The sequence below is a fragment of the Natator depressus genome, chromosome 4, assembly GCF_965152275.1.
Source record: "Natator depressus isolate rNatDep1 chromosome 4, rNatDep2.hap1, whole genome shotgun sequence".
NCBI classification, from domain to species: Eukaryota; Metazoa; Chordata; order Testudines; family Cheloniidae; genus Natator; species Natator depressus.
In genome coordinates, this window is record NC_134237.1 from 36,621,913 (window position 1) to 36,645,816 (window position 23,904).

The window sequence follows — 23,904 nt, forward strand, 5'->3', positions numbered from 1 at the left end:
CAATTGTTTTCCCTAGAGTGTTGATGTCAGTGTGGTTGGAGCTGATTGGGGATCAGTGCAATTTAAAGCTAGATGAACTTTATAATTCTGCAAGTAACTGATGCATTTGTGGATCTTTAGCTTTTCAAAACCAAGCAGGGAGATAATATATTAGGAGGAGGGAAGGAGATAAATTAATTTGCAGAAACTCTCCAGGCTTAAGATAGATACCCATGAAGCTTGGGAAAATAGCTTTCCATGGCTCAGCGGAGTTTCTGTTTAATTGCTTAGTCAGATATGACCTTGCATAGATTCCACAGTGGAACGGACTTCAGCTCTTTTGTGGTAAGCACAAACAATAACAACCCCATTCTCTAATCTCTCACTCACTAATGCTGCCCTTAAACAAACAAAAATGCATCCCTGTCAGTATCTAATTGAAAAAAGACTGTGTATAGGGAATAAAAACATTTGAGTCATAGAAAATAATTTAATAAGAAAAGGGTTACATACCTTGTGATTGTTATGTTAAACTGATGGTCATCAAAAGACCAATTTTTAGTGACAAACTTTTAATTTGAAGTTACAATTTACATGGGAAATGAAAAAAAGTATCCCGGAAGGGATTGTTTAGAGTAATGTTATTTAGTCATACGCTCTGTGTAGAGTTAGAAATGCTTCTGTGTTTGTTTGTACTTTCCTTGCACAAATACGCTAATCATAGAGGAAAAACACAGAACTGCTTACAAACATCTCTATCCTGTGCAATTATGTTCAAAACCAGTTGGAATCTGGCACACCTTTGAAAGAGCTTTCTACAAAGTTGCATGTGCCCTCACATAGTATATTTAAAAAAACAACAACGTTAACTTTGAGAAATCTTGACTAATTTGTACCAAACTATCAAAAAGCAGGGTGTTTGACTAAGGAATTACCTCCTTTCCAAATTTCAAGTTTTTGCCATCTACCACAAACATACTACAGCTGTTAAAAATATTATAAAATAATGTGAGGGCATTTTTAGCACTGTTCTTCAAAATGGCTGAATCATTTTGGTTCAATTTTTCATTAACATCTGTTGCCAGACAGAAAACAAACCTGGCATGTTTCAGCCACTAAGATTAAAAAAACCTGAAAATGACAAGAATGGAGACGATTGTGCCACCTTTATTATAGTTATCATTCTGCACTGTGCGTATGTTAGAGAACTTTGTGCTCTGGTGCCCTCCGCCCCCACCACCACGGTTGAGCAGGAGTTATGGCAAGAATACCTCTGTTTCTCCTTCATTCAGCCAATCACCATTTAGCCCCCTGTCTGGTAGTTCCTCACTATGACTCTAATGTTCCAGTTGGATCATTAATAGTCTCTTCCCTCTCAGAGTCTAGTGAGTCAGGAGTCCTGTAACCCTAGTGAATGGTCAACAGTCTCTAGCCTGTTGGGGTTCAGATCCCTTTGCTCTGCAGGCATTAATAACCACTCTGCTCGGGTTGGTAGAGGAACCCAGACCCACCCATTCCTCTGTGCTTCACTCCAGGCATCTAGGAGCTGGAACCAGTATCTCCCAATCTCTTATTGCTTCCTACAATGCCTCTCCTGTAGGCTCTTTCCCTGACTCATGTTCTGTGATCCTTGTCTTCTGGAGTTCCAAATACCTGGTTGTCGGCCTACCAGTCTGCTGCCTACAGTGCTCTCAGTGGTTCCTCAGCCTCTCTTCCTGTCTGACCTGCAGCCATTTCACCTCCCTAGCTGTTGCAGGGTCACCAATCAGTCCCATCAGAGGAGGCAGCTAGTCTCCCTATTAATCTGGGGTAGCACGGGCTCTGTAGCCCTATGACAGTAAGGAATTAGATAAGTGAATTTATGGTGCAGAAGAAAAACGATAGCATTAAATGACAGATAGTACTTCATATGAAATTTGCATTTTATTTTCTGTTCCTTCTGTATCAAAATTAACAAAAAGAACATATTAATTGAAGAAATAACACATTCTGGAGGGTATCACATTTTAAACATTGACTGGAGAGGAAAGCTGAATTGAATGTTCGTGTGATATAATGTAAACACGGACTGCGATGGTAGTGCTAGATTATGGCATATGTTTCATAAGAGAATCTCACCCAAATACTGCCCCACCCCTGTACAGGAACATGGAGCCGCATGTGGAGAACCAGTTTGTGGTCTAGAACCATTTGAAATAAAGGAGCTGTGCTCATCAACAGTCTTAAAATCCACACAAAGGACAGGCAGAATTAAGCCCTAAGTATCACAACACCTACATGTTTTAGAAAAGAAAATCAATCCATCCATCACTGAAATGCTTGCTGAATTATGCCCACCTGGTATTTGAGAACCCATTGTGGGATACATTCAGTTTCTGCAGAGTCTGAACCTTGGGCTTGATTTCAGGTGCTGACCAACTGCAATTCCATAGTTGACTTCATTTGGATGTGTGGGTGCCCAATACCTCTGAAAATCAGGCCATATATGTCTCAACTTGGGCACTAAAAATGGAGGCACCCAAATTCAGTGAGCCACTGCTGAGAATTTAGTCAGAACTGTCCATAGTTATCCAGCACACAACTGAAGCATCTAAAATTAGAAGTTACTCTTGAAAATCTGAGCTCACGTGACTTGTTCAACAGTGACAGACTGGGGAATGAGAATCCAGATTCCTGGATTCTTAGCTCACTGCTCTAGTCACTGGACTACTTTTCTTGCCTGGGTAAATAACCCCATTAAAAGAAGATTAAGTGCCCCATTCTGACTTTTATTTGTTATGAATACTTTCTATGATTTTCCATGAATTTTCAACCCAGGCCATAGGGTGCATATCATGCCTAGTATCTACCCTGTCGTGGTAGCCAGGCACCAACTGGAGTTTTGAATCCCACCTATTTTGGTTGTGATTCCCTACATGGTGATGCAAAAAACCCCACATCCCATTACCTTGTACTATGTGTTGAAAATGCAATGCCAGATGTGGATTGTTATATTGTTCCTTGCATAGCACTTCAGAAATACAAGAGGAACATAGTATTTCATGAAAACTTCTATTCAAATACAATCCATAAAGAGAATGTTTCCTTTTTAAAAAAGTGTATCTAGAAGACAGTACATAAAGCCTCCTTGTTTTTGTCAAGATATAATACAAATCTCTGTTCCCCTTGATGGATGCACACAAAAGAAGTAACGTATACTTTGGTGTCAATATAGCCTTTTGTGGGAGGAAGGCAGGGGCAGTAAAGTGTTTTACACAGAACATGCTGGAATGCTAGAGCAACTTTTTCACTCCTCTGCCTCTCTAAGGCTGGGATTCTGTTCAAATGTTGTCAGCACACTGCTCTGGTGAACAGGGTAAGATCTGAATGCCTTGCAAGCACTTCAACCGTGGGCTACGTGAATTATGCTGTCTTTGATTCTGCAAATGTTTTCACATAATGTTCCTAGTTAAACATTACTTTGGTCTCTGAGCATAATGCACATACTCTTCTGTTGCATGACATGAATGTAGTGCAGAGCAGTGGTTCTCAAACTAGGGCCGCTGCTTGTTCAGGGAAAGCCCCTGGCGGGCCAGGCCAGTTTGTTTACCTGCCGCAACCGCAGGTTAGGCCAATTGCAGCTCCCACTGTCTGCAGTTTGCCGCTCCAGGCCAATGGGGGCTACAGGAAGCAGTGCATGCTGAGGGATGCTTCCTGCAGCCCCCATTGGCCTGGAGCAGCAAACTGCGGCCAGTGGGAGCTGCAATCGGCTGAACCTGCAGACGGGGCAGGTAAACAAAGAGGCCCGGCCTGCCAGGGGCTTTCCCTGAACAAGCGGCAGCCCTGTTTTGAGAATCACTGGTGTAGAGCACTTGGGTTTACTAAACAGTAAAATGCCAATTTGGCTTAATTTTATTTGTACTACTATTTATTTTTTGCATGTGATAGCACCCGAAGAGGAACCCCATTATACAGATCACATATCAAAAGTATAGCAGATCAAAAGTGGGAAATAAATGGAAGAAGTCTGCTATTCTAAACAATGTGATATTTGTCAGGACTGAGAGATGACTCAGCACTGTCAGTTTAAAGTATACATAGCTTTCTTCTGTTTTAAATTGAGATGTGGAAGATTACAGGTAGAAATCAAGTGTCATTTACCAAAGACAGTCAGGAGAGCTGCTGTGGAATTATTAATTCTCTGGGCAAAAGAAGAAGTTGTTTAGGTCTTGACTACATGGGGAAGTTATTCTGCAATAAGGCAGGGTGTGAATTTAAAGTGCTATTGCTATTCAGAGAATCATAGAATATCAGGGTTGGAAGGGACCTCAGGAGGTCCTATAATCCAACCCCCTGCTCAAAGCAGGACCAATCCCCAACTAAATCATCCCAGCCAGGGCTTTGTCAAGCCTGACCTTAAAAACTTCTAAGGAAGGAGATTTCACCACCTCCCTAGGTAACGCATTCCAGTGTTTCACCACCCTCCTAGTGAAAAAAGTTTTTCCTAATATCCAACCTAAGCCTCCCCCACTGCAACTTGAGACCATTACTCCTCATTCTGTCATCCGCTACCACTGAGAACAGTCTAGATCCATCCTCTTTGGAACCCCCTTTCAGGTAGCTGAAAGCAGCTATCAAATACCCCCTCATTCTTCTCTTTGTTGCCCTCCGCTGGACTCTTTTTCCAATTTTTCCACATTCTTCTTGTAGTGTGGGGCCCAAAACTGGACACAGTACTCCAGATGAGGCCTCACCAATGTCCAATAGAGGGGAACGATCACGTCCCTCGATCTGCTGGCAATGCCCCTACTTATATGTCCCAAAATGCCATTGGCCTTCTTGGCAACAAGGGCACACTGCTGACTCATATCCAGCTTCTCGTCCACTGTAACCCCTAGGTCCTTTTCCGCAGAACTGCTGCCTAGCCATTCGGTCCCTAGTCTGTAGCGATGCATGGGGTTCTTCCGTCCTAAATGCAGGACTCTGCACTTGTCCTTGTTGAACCTCATCAGATTTCTTTTGGCCCAATCCTCCAATTTGTCTAGGGCCCTCTGTATCCTATCCCTACCCTCCAGCATATCTACCTCTCCTCCCAGTTTAGTGTCATCGGCAAACTTGCTGAGGGTGCAATCCATACCCTCCTCCAGATCGTTTGTGAAGATATTGAACAAAACTGGCCCGAGGCCAACCCCTGGGGCACTCCACTTGATACCGGCTGTCAACTAGACATGGAGCCATTGATTACTGCCTGTTGAGCCCGACAATCTAGCCAGCTTTCTATCCACCTTATTGTCCATTCATCCAGCCCATACTTCTTTAACTTACTGGCAAGAATACTGTGGGAGACAGTGTCAAAAGCTTTGTTAAAGTCAAGGAACAACATGTCCACTGCTTTCCCCTCATCCACAGAGCCAGTTATCTTGTCATAGAAGGCAATTGGATTAGTGAGGCATGACTTGCCCTTGGTGAATCAATGCTGGCTGTTCCTGATCACTTTCCTCTCCTCTAAGTGCTTCAGAATTGACTCCTTGAGGACCTGCTCCATGATTTTTCCAGGGACTGAGGTTAGGCTGACTGGCCTGTAGTTCCCAGGATCTTCCTTTTTCCAGTCATCCAGGACCTCCCCCGATCGCCATGAGTTCTGGAATAACTCTCCTTGTGCACACTCTTATTCAACAATAAGAATCCTTTATTTTTCCATTTTAGCTTAATCTACTTTTGAAGTAGATTAAGCTAAATCAGAAAAAAAAGTCACACTTTATCTAGGATAAGAGTAGCCACACAGGGAACTATTGCAGAATAGTTTACTCCATAGTAGTTTACTGCATAGTTCCAGTCAATTTCCCTGTGTAGACAAGCCCTTAGTCACTGGATTTTAATGTGCATTTCAGCTCACTAAGCATCTAAAAACCATCTGATCTCACTACTGAACTAGTACACTTTGTAACTAGTAATGGTTACAGCTGGGTGAAATTTTTCAGTCAAATAGTAAATTCAGTGAACCAAAATGTTGAGAATTTGAGTCAAATTCAGCGACTAGTTTTGGCAGAATAAAAAGTGTAAAAAATGAAAGTATAAATGGTTTGTGTTGACATTCTTGAATTGAAACATTTTGACTTTTTCCTTCAAAATGAAATTTAATTTTGAAATTTGGTTAAATTATTTTTTAAATAAAAAGATTTTAAAATCCATACTTAAAATCTAACAAAATGACACCCCCCCCTAAAAAAATTGAAATGAACAAAAGCTTTTGTTCAATCTGAAATAAATTGTCTTTGTTTTTTGTTTCAGTAAGATAAAACCAAAAGGTTCTGTTTCATTTTAAAACAAACTGATTGTTGTTGAAAAAAAATCAGTTATTTGCTCAGCTGTAGTAATATCAAATCTCAAAAGGTTTGGAGTTCAGGGGCCTTTCTAGTGTCCATTGATGATAATAAGAGTTGGATTGGGTTTTGGTGTCAGCTTTGATAAGCATCCAAAAGCATGGTTGCCTGTTCCAATTATCTGAACTTTCTGGGTCTGCAAAACTGGCCTGGAAATGTCACAGGAGCAACTTCTGGTGAAATCTCAATTCATCTGGTTCTGCTACTGGCCCTGGCCAGGATACAGACATGTAGAAAATGCATACAATGAAAAAAATAATTTTAAAACATAATGAAATAAACTTAGGACTTCATAAAAAAGATTGTAGATAAAGGCTTGGGGTGTGTGTGTATGTGCATGCTCATTGATTATGGAAGCATTTCAATGTTTACAAGAAAAATCCCACTGTGTAGGGAATAGGGAACATACATTTGCAATGGCTGAAAAGTCTCTAATAGCCTCTATTAATATGATAATTTCCTTAATATGTGGACATTTAGACAATTCCAAAGGAACCTTTAATTAAGAGTAATGCTACTGCTATCAATTCATCATTTTTAATTCCCAAAGATATTTCTAAGAATCTTCCTGAGTTCGAATTTCACAGGATAAACATCCAGAGCTTTTGTACTGGAAACTTCAATAGTTTGATTAAAAAAAACCAAAAACCCAAACACAAAACACCAACAATTCAGTCAATGAACATTCTAGATCAAGGGGAAAAAACAGTATATGCTCATAACTACGGATGTACAAGTGTAAGATGTAAAGGTATCTTGTTTTGTGAAGCTTTAATTATGAAACTGCTAGTAATGGTAAAGAGAGTTGTTCTTCTAAGCCTCATATATCAGAATGAGATTATATCTTTTAGCATTTCATAACTGCTTGAAAATTCTTTTGTTTTTCTAATACAAAGCGAAATTATAAATAACAAACATCCTTTCTGGAAAGTTTACAAACTACACAAACACCACTTGTTTTGTTTTTTTTTAAACCCAATAAAACTCTGGTTCAGAATAAATACCTGTAAATTGTGTGCATCCGTCTATATGCAAATATTTCCTTATATATGATTATGTACACGCATTTGATGACTGTCCTGTAATTAGAGTGTACGTCACCTCCCCCTGTCTTTTGAGGGGCATTGAGCTCTATGTTAAACTGAGCATTGTGACCGCCCTGTTCCTAGGGTCCGGGTGTCTGCCCACTTACTCATTCGACATTACGCTGTACTCTGTCCCACTAGTCAGCATGGCAACCCTGTAATTAGGATACATGTCACAAGTCGCTATGAAATGGGACATACCGAGCTCTTTGGCACTTTCACACACTGACCTTCCTGTAATTCAGGTTATAGTCTCTGCTGTGTGTTTTTCGCAGGAGTGGATGGGTGAAATTCTGTGGCCTGCGTTGTGCAGGAGGTCAGACTAGATCATAATGGTCCCTTCTGACCTTAGTATCTATGAATCTATGTGCATGTATTGTGGATGCCAGTTACAGCAAATCTGCTGTCATTTGCGACTTCACAGTTCTTAGCAAGGTAAGCAATCCAAAATCACTGACGCAGCATTCAGGCTAGAAGAATCTCTGTTAACTGTGACACTAATAGGGTTAGCTGTGGCTCAGCCACTAGAGGCAATATAGTAATAAACTGTTGAGCAGATCTGACATTAATAGAGGGTAGCCCACATACAGAGTGACCAGGACACGAGATGCTTATGTGTGAGCGTATGTTTGAGCACGCATAGCTGTGCAGCTCTGTGTGTGTGGGACAGCCACTTTTGACCAGCTCCAACAATACAAAATGTAACAAAATTCTGACTGTGCTTTCAAACCTGTTGGATTTACTTGTAACTTGGTTGCATTACTATGAGGCTGAGTCCTCCCAGGCCTCCTTTGCTCTTTCTCTATCTCTCTCCAGATGTATTTATGATTTGAGCCATTTATTTGAGATGCCATCCCCAGTTCTTGGCTTACCTTCACATCCTCGACGTTCATCCTTGTTCCCTCCTTTCCAACAAAGATGTCATCTATATCGACAAGAATGTACCTATCCAAGGACAATGTGAGCTTCTTCCCCGTCAGGAAAGAGACAGCATCTAGAAAGATCAACTTGTGTAGCCAAAAGGTCAAGTTGTTTCCAAAAAGGACTCTCTGAATCCCATCATGAAGCCCCAAGTCCTGAATCACTGTAGCATACAGTGGAGCCTTAGGCAATGATGGTGGGAAGGATCTGGAAGTCTGTAATTCAGTTAAAAGCACAGGTTGGTAGGTGGAGTGATTAAATAGGAAAACCGTCCAGTCTTCCCCAGGTAGTGGGCCTTTCTCAACCCGTGGTGCTTTGGTAATGTGCAGTAGAGGAGATTGAGAGTTTACAAAGCAATCTTTGAGGGCTACATTATTGTAAAGGTCTAGTGGAAATCCTTTTAATTTAATACTTGGTGAGCTGTTCTCATTGGCTTTGTGAAAACCAATTATGCTAACACTGTATTCCACACAGTATTTTTCCAGGAGCTCTCTATTCCATGAGTCCATGGACACATACTTTAAAATATTCTCGTATATAACAAGCATATATTTCCCTTTGCCACTATCTGTAAGAGGAGGAATGTCACCTTTTCCAGGTGCAATTACCATATGGTACTGGAATCGACTAGACTCGAGGATGGCTATGATATCTTGTCCAAGCTGGGAGTATTGGCTCTCCACAAATAGCAAGACAATAGGGTCAGTATTAGATGGATCCATCAGCTTAGCAGTCTTCAGCTCCATGGACCTGTATGGTAAAAGTTTAAGGCCCTCACATTCTGCTTCTCCAGTGGCTTCAACTAGGGTCATCTCCTGCTTGTAGCCTGTATATAAGTAATAGGCGGAAATGACTATGCTTACTAAACAGAAGGTGGTTAAGAGAATTACCAGTGTTCTGAAACTTCTACGAAGTTTCACAATAAGATTCATTTTTTGGAATACTTTCAATTTAAAAGAAAAAAACTTTTTTGGCTTTATCCTCTTAAAGTGCCATAGCAGAGAGGACAAAAAATGGTGCTGGTACCACGCCCCAAATGTTCATGTCACCATTGCAATGCATTTATGAGGGGCTTTGGGGAGGTTATAAAGTTGTTAGAGCTCAAAGTCAAAGTATCTGGAAATCTAAATTGGAAGAGATCTTCTCTGAATGCAGCACTTGCAAAAAATCAATGGAGATGATGCTTAACATTATCTGCAACAAAGGGTGAAATTAGAGTAAGTAAAAACAAAATCCATAAAGCAATTAAAAATAAGTGTGTTAATTAAATAAGCTAGTAACTGATATGTGCAATCTGAGGAAGAGGAGATTTATTGATTGTACAGTACTAGCTGACTGTCAGCTGCTTTTTTAGGAGTTAACTTTTTTAAAAAAATATCTATTTAAGGTAATTTTCCAAAATGCTTTTGACATGAAATGAAATCTAAATACAGCACTGAATGATGTTCAGTCAGTCACGTCTCCTTTGCTAGAAAGATTTCTTGCAATTGCAAGCAGGTCTAATTTAGAATAATGGGATGAAATTAAGAAAAAGAAAAACTTGGACACATTTATCAAATTGTGGCATGGTCTTCTGAAAGGAGATAGTGGAACTCCAGTGTTTTGAGACATTTCAAACTAGTCAAGACAAAGTATTAGAAAATGTGTAGCATGGAACCTTCCTGTGATTAGAGTGGGGATGTGTTAGAAGAATGAAAAGGCTTTCGCTGTCTCTAATTTCTATGTATTTCTATATCTTAAGCAATCAGTGGGATCTGCTCATGTGTACAAATATTTGCAGGTTATGAATCCAAGTCTGCAGGCTTACACGAAGTTATTCTTGAGTTATTAAAGTGCCAAAAACATTATAATTTTTAAGTAATTACAATTATTGTTACCATCTAGACAATTCTAAAACAGCTGAACTAAATTTTACTAAACTCTTCTAAACGATTAAATCCTGTGTTGAGCTTAATACTGCTACATTTCACCTCAAAGGGTAATTTCCTGAAATGGTTACAAGCATGTAAATATGGGGTTTAAAATGAATGCAGGGCCTTAATCTGTCTCTCTTCTATTATTAAATAGAAGATGGAGGTAAGAGAGGCATATGGGCCAGATTCACTGGCCAGCTTTCTGTAATTCCTTACAGTGAAAAACTGTTTATACTATGCCAGTGGTTTTCAAGCTGTGGTCTGCAGACCCCTGGAGGTCCTCAGGCTATGTTTAAAATTTCCAAAGGGGTCTGCACCTCCACTGGAAACCCTTTAGGGGTCTGCAAATGAAAAAAGGTTGAAAACCACTATACTATGCCATTTTCCAGTGGGAATTCTTTACACAGCTTAAAGTGCATTTTAGAAACCTTATATACAGACATTTGCACCAGGAAGACTGTTGCAGCTTGAAGGACGGATGCAAAACAATTCTGGAAAATGAAGGAAATATTCTTTATAGTGAACCATCCACAGACATTTTATCACATTTGAGTTTGTCAGTCAAGGAGTACACGATGAAGTTGGGAGGGCTTTGGGCGTGGTTTTTCAGAAGTGGAAAGGTGAAAAAAAATCAGAAAAAATAGATGATTTTGTTTTATGGGCTTAAATAAGGACAAGTGAGCATCTTCTCTTTCTGAATTATTTATACTGTTTGCCCACTGGAACAATGTAAGGTTGTAAACAGTGGATTATTTTATAGTGCTAAGAATTAACATTCTTTTTAAAGAAGACCTGTTAGTTGACCGATCTTCATTAGTAAAAGTAGACTGCAGAATAAAGATAGGACCTTAAATATTTGAGATTTTTGGAAGACTTTTAAATCTAAACCTGAGGAAATGTAATAAATACAATATATGGGCACTCTCTAATGGTATATTTATCTAATAATGGTGTGCCATCATAAGGGGCCTTTTCTGATTGTTTATAGTAAACATAAATAATACAAAGGAAGGGTGTTAATGCTCTTTTAAGTTTCAGAGTAACAGCCGTGTTAGTCTGTATTCGTAAAAAGAAAAAAGAAAAGGAGTACTTGTGGCACCTTAGAGACTAACCAGTTTATTTGAGCATGAGCTTTCGTGAGCTACAGCTCACTTCATGCTATGCATCCGATGAAGTGAGCTGTAGCTCACGAAAGCTCATGCTCAAATAAACTGGTTAGTCTCTAAGGTGCCACAAGTACTCCTTTTCTTTTTTCTTTTTACGAATGCTCTTTTAAATATTTTTTCTTCTGCTACCATACTGGTATCAGATATCAGACCTCTTCTGTCATCCAATTGTTACACTACTTTTCTGATGTCAAAATTCAGGTGCAAGGCTCAGCAAAAGAGAGAAACAAAGTCATGGGGATAAACTCTGAATAAAAAGGTCTAATTGTTCAATAATGTACTACTCAGCGTGAGTATGGGCATCAGAATTTGACTCACAGAATTTAGAGATAGAAAACACCTATAAGGGAGGTCATTATGTCCATTCCTCTGCCAGTGTAAGATATTCTCTAAAGTATATTCTTGAGTCAGAGGCTTGCTGCCGCACTCTTCATATTCTTTCATGCTTTGTCATAGTGCGCCAGCAGCAGAACAATCATTGATTCAAGTTTGTGTCACAGCCACTAGCAAACAGCAGCAAGAAAGATTTCTTCTTGTGCAGAGTTTTTGACTGGAAATACACACTAATAATAATAATAATTAATAATTTAATTGAAGAAATACGACTAATAATCAAGATAATTATAAGATTATAAATGCTTTTTTATTGCTTGCTTTATTGGCTTTGAGGTTCGAGGTGCTTTAATCTCAAAAGAGCCAATTAATTTTTTTTTTTTTTATAAAAAGATAAAGTCAGATCAATGGAAACTGTCTTTATGAGGCTGTCTTTGAGTTCTGGGACTTTGGTGACATGGATGAATCGCTCATGTCTGACTCTTGGTGTTTATCAAATCACTATAATCTTTCTGGGGAATTACATCCTCATTTTGGGTGTACACAGACCATAAAATAGAATAGCTAATGCCTACAACTTTTGGTTTTGGAGATATTTTGAAATGAAAAAAATATCTGGACTTCACATCGTATATTTTTCTTTCAACACTAGAGGGCAATATTTTCTTGCTTTTGCCAGACAAAGAATGGCAGCACCTGTTATCCACCAGGACAGCTTACAAAACAAATGGAACTGCAATCAAGCTGAGCCCAAAAAGGTCACAGCAATCTGTACCAGCAGGTAAAACACCTTATTTTAGACTTTAGTGCAAAAGCAATATAATTTAAGTGCTACTAAATCTGATCCTGCAACAGGTTTTATACTTACTAAATTTCTTAGTCCAGTTCTGTAGCCCAGGTGAATAGAATGCAATTAGTAGATCTACATTTTCTCCTTTTTTCCCCTCAGCTTTTTTTCCTCTTGGGTCCCTCAGGTACTGGAATTATAAAGTGTCAAAATAATACATTTGGTGAGATCGATCATTATCATTTTGCATTGTGGTAACACCTCGCAGCTCCTGGTCATGGACCAGAATCCTATTGTGCTAGACAATGTACAGAAACAGAACAAAAAGAGAGTCCTTATCCCAAAGACTTTACAATCTAAATACAAAAGATAAAATCCCATCTGAAAGAAATATTAGTATCTCAATCTAATCTAATCGAGTCCATCTATAGATGTTGTTATAAATATTGGATAAATGTTTTAAAATTACCCATACATATATTTTATTAAATAAAGGTATTCATTTTAATCTGAATGGCACTTGGAGCAAGATTCAATTCTAGGTTTGGGCACCTGGTTAGATTTGTTCTTTGGAACTGTTAATATTGTTCAGTAAGAAGCAGTGCAACATCATTAAAGTCTATGAAAGTAAATCAGTTATACTAACCCATTCGGGGGAGATTTTCCAAGCCATAACTGGGAGTAGGGAACTGCCATTTGTGCATTTGAAACTCTCCCCTTATGGTTCAACAGCTTTATATGCATTCAGCCCTTCAGTTTTTCTGGGAGTATCTTTATACTGTATGAATCTATTATAGCTCTGTAAAACTTGAAAATGAATGTCCAAATCAGGCTTCATTTAGTATAATTTAGTATTACTGATCCAGTTTCATTTTAGAGTCCAATTTCTGAGGTTTTGTGGGCCCTCAGCTCTGACTGAGTTCATTGATGCTCCACCTTGCAGGATAGGGTCCAAATTTTGGTACGCTGATTAAGGAAACAAAGTGATATTCACTCAGAATAGATCTTCAGTGATGCAAAGACCTTGTGCTGGCTCTCTGTACATGGTGAATTTTACATAGAGAGCTGAATTCTACATTGTCATATTTTGCATTGACAAGTTCACATGCTAATACTGTAATTTTTCATTTGTCCCAGAAACACTAAATATAATGGCAACATGTAGCATGCAGTACCATAGAAGACTCTGGCCTGGTCTACACTAAAACATGTTTGCTGTTATAGCTTTATTGGCAAACCCTTATCATGTACATGTATCTCAGGGGTCGGTAACATGCGGCACGCGTACCAAAAGGTGTCACGTGAGCTGATTTTTAGTGGCACTCTGCTGCCAACCAGGGTCCCAGCCGCCGGCCCTGCTCAGCCTGCTGCCAGCCTGAATGGATGGAACCCCAGGACAGCAGCAGGCTGCGCGGGGCCAGCAGCCGGGACCTCGGCTGGCAGGGGCCGGTGGATGGAACCCCAGACCGGCAGCGCACTGAGCCGCTCGTCTGGGGTTCCGTCTGCCGCCCGCGCTGCCGGTCTGGGGTTCTGTCTGCCGGCCCCTGCCAGCCAGGGTCCCAGCCATGAGCCCCACTCAGCCTGCTGCCGGCCTGGGGTTCCATCCATCCAGGCCGGCAACAGAATGAGTGGGGCTGGCAGCCGGGACCCCGGACCGGCAATGAGGGTGGCAGACGGTACCCCAGCCCGGCAGTGGGCTGAGCCGCTCTGGGGTTCCAGCCACCAGCCCCTGCCAGCCTGGGTCCTGGCCACCGGCACCTCTCAGCCCGCTGCCAGTCTGGGGCTCTGTCGGGGGAGCCCCTGTTAATGTAATTTTATTACTGGCACGCTAAACCTTAAATTAATGAAGACTTGGCACGCCACTTCTCAAAGGTTGCCGACCCCTGATGTATCTTATACCAGCAAAAGTGTGCTTTGCCTGATACCCGATACAAGTTCCCCAAATGAAATAAGCTGGTGAACTGCATCTACACTAGAGCTTTTTCCAGTATAGAAATTTAAGAGATATTACAAAAGTTTCTAATGTAGGCCTATTAACCACAATGGTTAATGTACGTTAGCCTATTAACCACAGTGGAGTTGACCCACTTAAACCAGGGCTAAATTTGGCCACAACAAGCATCATTAACAAGATATACAATGAATAAAACATAAACCAGTAAATGTTCTTAATGAGAAAATGATTTTTGAGCTATAACATAACATTAAACTTTAGTTCATTTTTTGTCCAAACAGCACAATTTTGGAACCAGATTTCAAATCTCCCAAAATTCAGGAGTATTGGGGTGTTGGATGTTTGTTCATCCCTTTGTATAGGGTTGGACATGAAATCCTGGAACCCTATACTCCCCTCAAGTCAAGAGGTAAGGATAGAGGTATCCTCTCCCAGGTTATGTTGCCATCAGGCTGATAGGGGTGAACATAAAGGGAAAAGCCAAAGGACCAAGCAGTAGACAAGTACTAGAGGGACTATGGGTCACGGTCAATAACATGCCCATTTGTTGTTGACACACAAATCTTTACTTGACAGAATAGATATTATGCGGTTTTGGTCTGGAAATGCTTCAGAAACATCTTTTTTCTCATAGTATTTTGGAACTTCCATTTCCATTTCTAGTTGGAATCCAGATGTGTATGAAAAATAATGAAACAAGATAAGTGAATTTTTTTAACCTCAAAAAAAGTTTGGTTCCAGAGTTTATTTTTTCTTCTGAGGGCAAATACTAAATTTGTATGAACCCAATTCAATGTCCCTAATTATCTGTTCAACAATCCCTGATTTTAAAGCACTTACATTCCTATATTTAGACAAATTAACCACAATGGTTCAGTAAAAAAGACAAGTGAACTGGTTTGAGTAAAAGAGGTTCACACTCAATCATTCCTTCCTGAACATAAATCCAAAATTCAAACCAAAGTTCCAAGTCTAAAAAAAAATTAGATTTTTTAGATATTATTCTTCCTTTTTTTGAGCCTCTGCTCTCTTGGAATACAGCAGCTTTTGTAAGTGGAAGTACCAGAAATCTCACAGATGAGAAATTTCTAAACTCTGGTGATCTGGATAAGCTTCCATTACGCAAATGAACTTTCAGGTGCTTATCCAAAACAATGTTTTTGTGGTTCATCCATCACTACTTGTGTAGATTTTTTATGAACACTGCTTTGCTGGTAAGTGTTTTAGCAGCCCTCACAAGACTGATCATCAGCTTACATATTAAAAGGTGTTGCCTATAAAAGCAGATCCTCAGCAGGTAGAAATTGTCATAGCTCAACTGACTTCAGTTACTTCCCTATGACAATTTACAACACCTGAGGATCTACCCTAGTATGTTTATTCCTTCTCTTGATTTAAGTAAATTCAGACTCCACTTGTCATTTGAAACACCTAATTTTAGTAATTGTTTTCAGTGATTATGGGTTTCTACAGTCAATGTATAATTTCCTGCGTTTTTAGAAAAACAGACAATTTGCCAAGGTCATGGCTAATTATCACTGGATACAAAGCCAACAATGTATAATTCTCATGGAATGAAAAGTGGCAGGCATCTATGCCTGGAAGAGCTATTGGAGGCAATGAACACTTGACCCTTTTGACTCTGCTCACTAGTTTTTAGTAGCTCTAGTTTTTACAGATGTTTTTACTCAGAGTTTTGTGAAAAAAATTCTTTGCAATAGAGAGACTGCCAAAAATTGTGTTTATAAAATGTTTTTGCATATATCTTTTAAAGTATTTATTTATTTATTTATTGAATGAATGAATGACAAAGAAAACTGGACAGATTAGGAGATATGGAGCCTTTTGCCTCCATATTGCTAGTTTGAAGTTAGCCCAGGCTGAGTTATGTCCAAAATCTAGATCTATCTGATGGATGTTAAGTGACACATACAAAGTTAATAGCTTGTCTCACTCTGCGTTCCGGTGAAAACCATCACCAGCAATGGCCCGTTAGTGGACTCAGCCCTTGAGGGGCCCTGAGCCCCTTCAGATTTGTTTTGAAGCATATTGATGGTATAGTTTGGGGAAGTTTGCCTTGTCATTGCCTGTGCTCTATGTCACAGTTCATGGACACTGTACTTGTATTTCCCCTGAGTGATCCAGCAAGGGTACCCATTCTTAGGCTTCCAGCTGTGCAGCCATTTCCTTTCTGCATGGAGATCCACATCTCTCTCCCTTCTGACAGGGTATTTCCAGGCTGCACAGTTCCCTGACTTCACAATGTTATTCCCAGCACAGACAGGTTGCCCAAGGACAACTGCTTGCTTTCTCATCAAAGATGTTTAACAGGTGCAACTACTACAGTGATAAGGAATCACACAGCACTTCTTATGCAAATCTGCATTATTCTCAAGATAAAAAGCATTAGGGAGAAAATATATTAAAAATAATAAAAGAACCTTTTACACACTTGCTAATAAGTTTACCAGAGTTAACCCTAACAGGGATTATGGAAGGAGCAGTCTTTCAACCTCCCACTCAATGGTCGTCCTTGTGGTTACAGCCTCATTATAGATTCAGATCAGAACAAGCACCCATTTTTATGGGACCTCAGTAGATCCAGTCCTTGCAACCTTACCCTAAGCATCAGGGCCTTCTGTGGACCAGGAGTCCTGTCTGTTTGGTAGATCAGGAAGAAGGCACTGAGCCAGTTTAAAACTAGACTATTTATCCAAAACCCCATTCTTTGTGATGGTCTTTGGAGAATCAAATTTGAACAAGTATATTGTGCACTTTTCCAACCTCTTTGGAGATGCTAAAACCTAAGTGAATTTGCCCCATCACCCCCTACTGTTCTTCTGTTTACCCTTCCCAGAGAAATACATAAAAATCCACAATAACACATACACAATTGCAATTTTAATTATACAATGTACCCCTAAGGTATTAACCCTGGTTCAATAAGGTTTAACTTAATTCAGTGAAGTTTGTCTTAGTTCCATAAGGTTTGTTTTCAACATTAGAAGATATTGTCAGTCTGTCACATCCTACCTAGCCTGTGAATAAATAGATGGCTCCTACTTAGCGGCAACATTTTAATAAGAATTATCCCTATTATTCTTCCTTCAGTAATTTCCAAAGGTATGCAAATACCCACAGCTGACTTATCACAAAGCCCAGCTCCTTGAACACATGTTCCAGTTGTGCTGTCATAACAGCAGGTCAGCTAATATAATTCCTTCTCATTAACTCAGACCCCTGATGTACAATTGCTGACTCACTAAGGGGCCTTTTCTTTCCTCCTATTGATGCATTTAGACAGGTAATTATAATCAGCACTAACGTGTGCACAGATATTCCTCATCTATCAATGGGAGACTTCTACAAATATGTACTTGGATGGGTCAGAAATGAAGTTCCATCTTTTGCTGGTGCCTCCAAAACCCCTTCCTTTGAAACTGAAGTTATGTTTGATACTCTGTAATTCATAGAAATACAAAAATTAGATCTAGATAGCACCTGTTATGTCCTCCAGTCCATTGCCTTGTGTAGCGTTGTTCCCTACTACATTTCTCCTGTCTAGTTGAAAATAAATCAAGTGCTGGGGCTTTGATAATTTCTTTTGGAAGATTATTTTACAGTTAGAATAGACCTCAGTGTTAGGATAGGTGTACTGATGTTCAGCCTAAATTTTTCCTTTACTTATTTTGACCCCACTACTCTCAGACTCAGTCCTTTAGATCACCCTAAAAATATCTTTATTTGGTATTTATACATGTCCAATAATTGTTCCAGATTATCACAGTCATTTCCTGTTAGTTGTTTTTGGCCAAGTTGAGACACATTTAGTTATAAGCAAGGCCCTACTTCATTTGCGATATTGCAGAAATTGTGGATCCCACCATATTAGGCTTCCTCCGCAATTTTTATTTTAATTAACTTACTTTGCACAATCCATCATCTTGCAAGTCAAGTAGGGCCTTAGTTATAAGATTTTCTCATAAGTCACTGTCTTTAGCTCATTTTTTGTTCATTTTCTTTGACTTTCTCCCAATTTGTAAATGTCTTTCAGGAATTCAGATGCCTAGAAGTGGAGGGTAGTAATCTAAATGTGGTTTCAGCATGACCAAATACAGAGAGGCAATACCACTTCCCTGATCTATGATAGGATGCCTCTGCAGGCCAACATCACAAGGGGCAAATACAGAAGGCCTTATTCATGTTCTATTCAGTTGTTACATAAGCAAAGCTCCTATGGATTTTAATAAGCTCCACATCTTGAGTTCATCATCAGGCAAACACCCTTCAGAATTTGATTCTTCGGCCAAAATAGTCTCTCTAATTCCTTTTGAGCCAAAGACTGAAGTCTTTTTTTGAGTACTACTACTACTACTAATAATAAATAATAATACTTTGCACCTATGTAACACCTGGGCCTGATCCTGTAATCACACAAGACTGGGAGTCACAGGAACAGTGCTCTAGTTCAGGTTCGATCACAGCCTTTTTTTTGTGACCTGGGGCAAGTCACTTAGGGCTATATTCACAAAGGGACGTAGACACCTAACTTCCTCTCTAGGTGCCTAAATCCAAATTTAGGTGCCAATGATATTCACACAACCAGTGGGAATGTGGGTAAAAATATTTGTCTGCACAGGTGCCGACTTTCCCAACTCCTGGGTGGTGCTCGACTCCCAGCTCCACCCCTTCCCCCAAGGTCCCACCCCTGCCCTGCCTCTCCCCGACCCCCCTCCACCCCTGCCCCACCTCTTACCACCCAGTTCCGCCCCCTCCCAAGTGTGCCTCCTCCTCACTTCTCCCCCCAGAGCCTGCTGAATGTCGTGAAACACCTAATTGCAGCAGGCGGGAGGCATTGGGAGGGAGGGGGAGGCACTGACCCATGGGGTCGCCGGTGCATGGGAGGCACTGGGGGGTGTGGGGAGGAGCTGATACGGGGGCTGCCGGTGGGTGCTCAGCACCTACCATTTTCCCCCATGGGTGCTCCAGCCCTGGCACACCCACAGAGTTGGCACCTATGTTTGTCTGCCTCACACAGTGTTGTGGGGATAAATTGATTAATATTTGGAAAGCACTTTGAGACCATCAGAAGGAAGGTGTTACATGCCTCATGCAAAGCAGATTCAGTGAGAATGAGCTAAAGACAGGGAACCTGATGCTCCTCTCACACCGATTTTTCAACCACGTAACTCTCCTGATTTCTGATTTACTCTATAAGTGAGAGTCAGACCCATGGTTTTAGTCTTGCTCAAAATATAGTGGTTTTTAATCAGATCCTTAATATTACTTGCATGATTGTTTTGGAGCATAAATTGAAGGTCATATAATTTTCTATATAACTTTTCCATGGATTCTTGAATAATTTATTCTGGATTTATAATAATATGCAACTGCCTTTTAGCTCTCCACTGGAACCAGTTGTGTCTGTAAGTGTTACAATTGTCTGTAAAACTAATCTGGGCAGTGAGAATGTAAAACTTCATAGTGTACTAAAAATATTACAATACCCAAGAAACTACATCTCACTTTACAATATTAATTATTGCAAATGTTGCCAAGTAGACATGAGGTTGACATGATTGTCTGAGGAAGTTTTATGCAAGATAATTTAACTTAGATTTGTCATTTTATAACTTTTGCATAACTATGCTTTGTGTAATTGGAGCAAAGATATCTAGCAGTTAGCACACAAGACTGGAAGTTAGGACCTTTGACTTCTGTTGCCAGCTCTGCTACTGGCTACTTATATGTCCTTGGACAAATCACTTAATTTTTCATTCTTCAGTTTTCCCATCTGTAAAATGGAGATACGGACATTTACCTAAAGCCCTCTGAGATCATTTGCACTTTTTTAAATACTTAGGCTCAAATGTGCTTGATAATTGCAAATTGTTATGACAAAATAGTCTATTTCAACTAAGCAATGCTCAGAATGCATATTTTTACATGAGTAGTCAAATGGCACATGTGATACTTGTTTTCTTTTCTTACTATTATTTGTTTAGTTCAGTTTCTATGTATTTATTTCTGCTACAGTTAAATTGGGTTTTTGTGGGAGTGGGACTCTATTCAGTACATCAAGTGGAAGATCTCTTCTGAGATTTCTGATGGAAATATAACAAGTTCCAGGAATATTCTGGTTAAATTTGACCTCTGAAGAAAAAAACCCAGTGAATGTTGTGGAGTACAGAAGTTTCTTAACAAAGAAAATAACCTTTTCAGCTGGATAACAATCATTTTAGGATCCCACTGGCACACTACATTTACTCTGGCCCACTACACTAACAAGGAATGCAAGAATCCTCTGCTAAGCCACAGTAAATTCAAAGGACAGAACTAGAGCTAGTTGAAAAATTTTCATCAAAACTGTTTGTAAAATTGGGTTTTCTATTAAACATTTATTTTGTTGTAAAAAAATGTTTGCTTTCCTTGGAAACTCCTGATTTTTCATAGAAAATCTGAACTCTAAAAGATTTTGGTTAAAAATCTAAATGTTTTGACCAAAGCCCAAAATATTTCAATTTGGATGTAATGCTTGAGTTCCTTATGGGAATTACAGTTCATTTACCTGATGACTCAATTCTCCTTTATGGACTGGGCTACCGAGCTAGACTTAATCTCTCATGATGCACTGAAGCTATAAGACTCCCATGATGTACTACCTCCCCTCACTAAGAAGACACACCACAGTGTATCATGGAAGATGAAGTCCTGGCTGAATATTCAGAATTAGTACTGTTTACTCATGCTGCCATGTGAATTCCTTTCGTTTTAACCCTGCTAGAAGAAGTTTAGAGCGTCTCTCAAGGGCAGGTGTAACTAAGGGCTGGGACAGAAAGTTATTTGAGTCAAGGATTCTCTTCTTTGTTACCTAGCTGTACAAGTGCCTAACACAATGGGATCCTGACCCTTGATTTTAGAACAGCCAAACACTGGTAAGCCATAACTCCAGAACCACAGATTGGTGTATATCTTTCAGCACACTCCTGAGTACAATGACAAGATGCCAGCTATTCCTCACATCACATGTACGGATGTTGTGTTCTCTTGCCCCTTAGCTAGCTCATACAACTGAGTCCTAAATTAAGTCCTAAACAAATGTCCATAATTGCACCACCCATGCTAGTGATCATATTGTGTGAGCAAAAACATTTGTAATTGTGTACAAGTACGGTTATAATATTGTGGTTCAGGACAAAACAGCCAATCTACGATGCAAGGTGATCGCATTACCTTGCCTTTATGGCATTTTAGCCACTGGGGAAGCTGTATTTAAATTCAGCCTAACAAGAGCAGAGAGAGAAAAAAAGGGGAAGGGAGCTAGATATGTTGGGGTAAAATGTAGCTAAAGATGACTGAGGAAGAGTGAGAATAAAATCCATTTTTATGATGCCTGGAATATTCTTAGATACTCAGAACAATGAAATTACAGAGAAACTCTTCTTTTGAATCCTATGATAGGGCCAGAGAAGGAAAGGAGCCTGCCTGGGTTCGTGGATATAAAATGCCTCTGTGGGGCACTTCATGGTGACACTGAGAAGTAAATGTAAAGAATGTCTTGACCAATTGAAGGGAAAAAAATTCAGTAGGGCTTCCCTCAGCCAAGTTAAGTGCAAAGTTCTTAACTGTGGCTTACTTCAACCAAATTCCAAAAAGAAAAAAGAAACGTCTCCAGATTCCAATCTCATCTCTAACCCTATTCCTGAAAATAAACCCATCCTCCCTGACTCCTGCTGTCAAACTTGGCTCCTGGCTCTCTACAGCACTTCACTCTGATAGTGTGCTGGGGTGAATTAATTAATTCCTCTCAGCTGGCCCTGAAAATCCCTGCACTTGAGAAAGGCACCTGTGGTCCTCCCTCTAGCCAAAGGGAGGGAATGGGATTTAACCCTTTCCTTGTCAGTCTCCGCACAAAACACCCCATCAGAATACCTTACTTTTGGTCCCAGCATGCTTGCTTGTTTGGTCAAATAGTGACATGTACTTTACAATATTGTGCTATTAGCATATAACTTTGGTAGCATAGGTATTAAAACACCATCTTAGTAATAATTTCCTTTAGCAATTGTTAATTTGAGAGGAATCTGGCATACATTTATTATAATTATTATTACCTACAGTAGTGGTAGAAAACAGTTTGGTTTGGCATATATGATTTTCATTTTCTTCAACCAGTCTATTTTTATAGGTCAACTACGAGTGTAACTTAAATGTTGTTAAAAATAAAACTTTTACTCTTCCTTTTTATGAGTAGCATTTTCCTGGCTGACTTTCACTCTATAAAATGAGACATTTTTATCAAAGATTCTTAAAGTGGTATTAAAATTTTAACACCTCATTAGTAGAAAAACAAGGTTTGCCACTATGATATAAGAATTCTTTAGACCTTTTAGAAATCTCAGACAGCATAGGACTCTCTTACTTAATATTCTAAATGAATTCCAGGACAGAGAACATCATCATTTCCTGTAGCACAGACTCTCCGTTCTGGCTCCTAGTCAATCACTAATATGCTGGTTTTATTGTCCGAGGTTCCACAACTTCCTCTCAGGTTTGGAAATAAGAAACAGTAAAAATCTATTAAACTGGACACCTCTGACTGCTCTTAAATAATTGCAAACTGAGTTAAAAAGAGAGTTCTGATCCTCTGAGGTGCAGAACACCCTAAACTCCAATTTAGTTCAATGTCCTGTCCCTTAAATGGGCCCAGAGACTACAAGAAACTTTAGCTTTGGGCAGAATTCTGAATTAACTCTTTCTTTAACCCATCCACAATGATGCTTTGCTGATTTTTCTGGTTTTTTATTTTGTTTTGAAGATTCATTTTACATGTTCAGAAAGCAAACAGATTGTGTCTAAGAAACTGAACTCTCTTTCAAAAGTTAGGAGAGAAGAAGGAGGGAGAATGCATCATATGCACTGCAAGAGGAGACCTAATGATCACATGTATAAAGAAGAAGTAGATGGAATGAAAATCATCCTCTTGTCAAACTGAAGAGATTCTAAATTGTATTTTATCTCATATGTATGGTTAAGAAATTGCTTCTATGCTTTTCTTTTAACGTTTTTAGAGATGCAAAATCAAGAAAATGAAATAAACAAGAAATCAATTTTGGTAGCACAAGACTCTACATTCTTCAAATCATATTTTTTACTTTTATCTAACTTTAAATTGATGGACAGAGTTTGCTAGTACCTCTCATCAGCCCTTTCTTGGAAATTTATTATCATGGGCTTGCAATCTGTGACCATGTTTTCTTTATAATGGAACTTATTATATCACTGAGATGATGATTCCTGTAATACACGGTTTGCAAGAAATTGTCTTCAGTATTAGCATATTTTGTCTTTTACTCATTCTGAATAACTCCAACACAGCTCAATATTACATGATTTCCAAAATA

General features: G+C 39.5%; 1 protein-coding gene across 2 annotated transcripts in view; it reads right to left on the reverse strand.

Moving 5' to 3' along the window:
* LOC141986356 (bifunctional heparan sulfate N-deacetylase/N-sulfotransferase 4) overlaps window positions 1–23,904 on the reverse strand; it is a 186,243-nt gene that overhangs the window by 159,999 nt on the left and 2,340 nt on the right. Inside the window, exons 2-3 of one of the 2 annotated variants that reach the window (XM_074950783.1) lie at window positions 12,628–12,736; window positions 8,299–9,541 (exon numbers count right to left, since the gene is read on the reverse strand). In XM_074950783.1, coding sequence (XP_074806884.1) covers window positions 8,299–9,279 — 981 coding nt within the window. In that variant the 5' untranslated portion in view covers window positions 9,280–9,541; window positions 12,628–12,736. The remainder of the gene's footprint in view (window positions 1–8,298; window positions 9,542–12,627; window positions 12,737–23,904) is intronic. The other variant, XM_074950784.1, reaches the window with a different exon arrangement.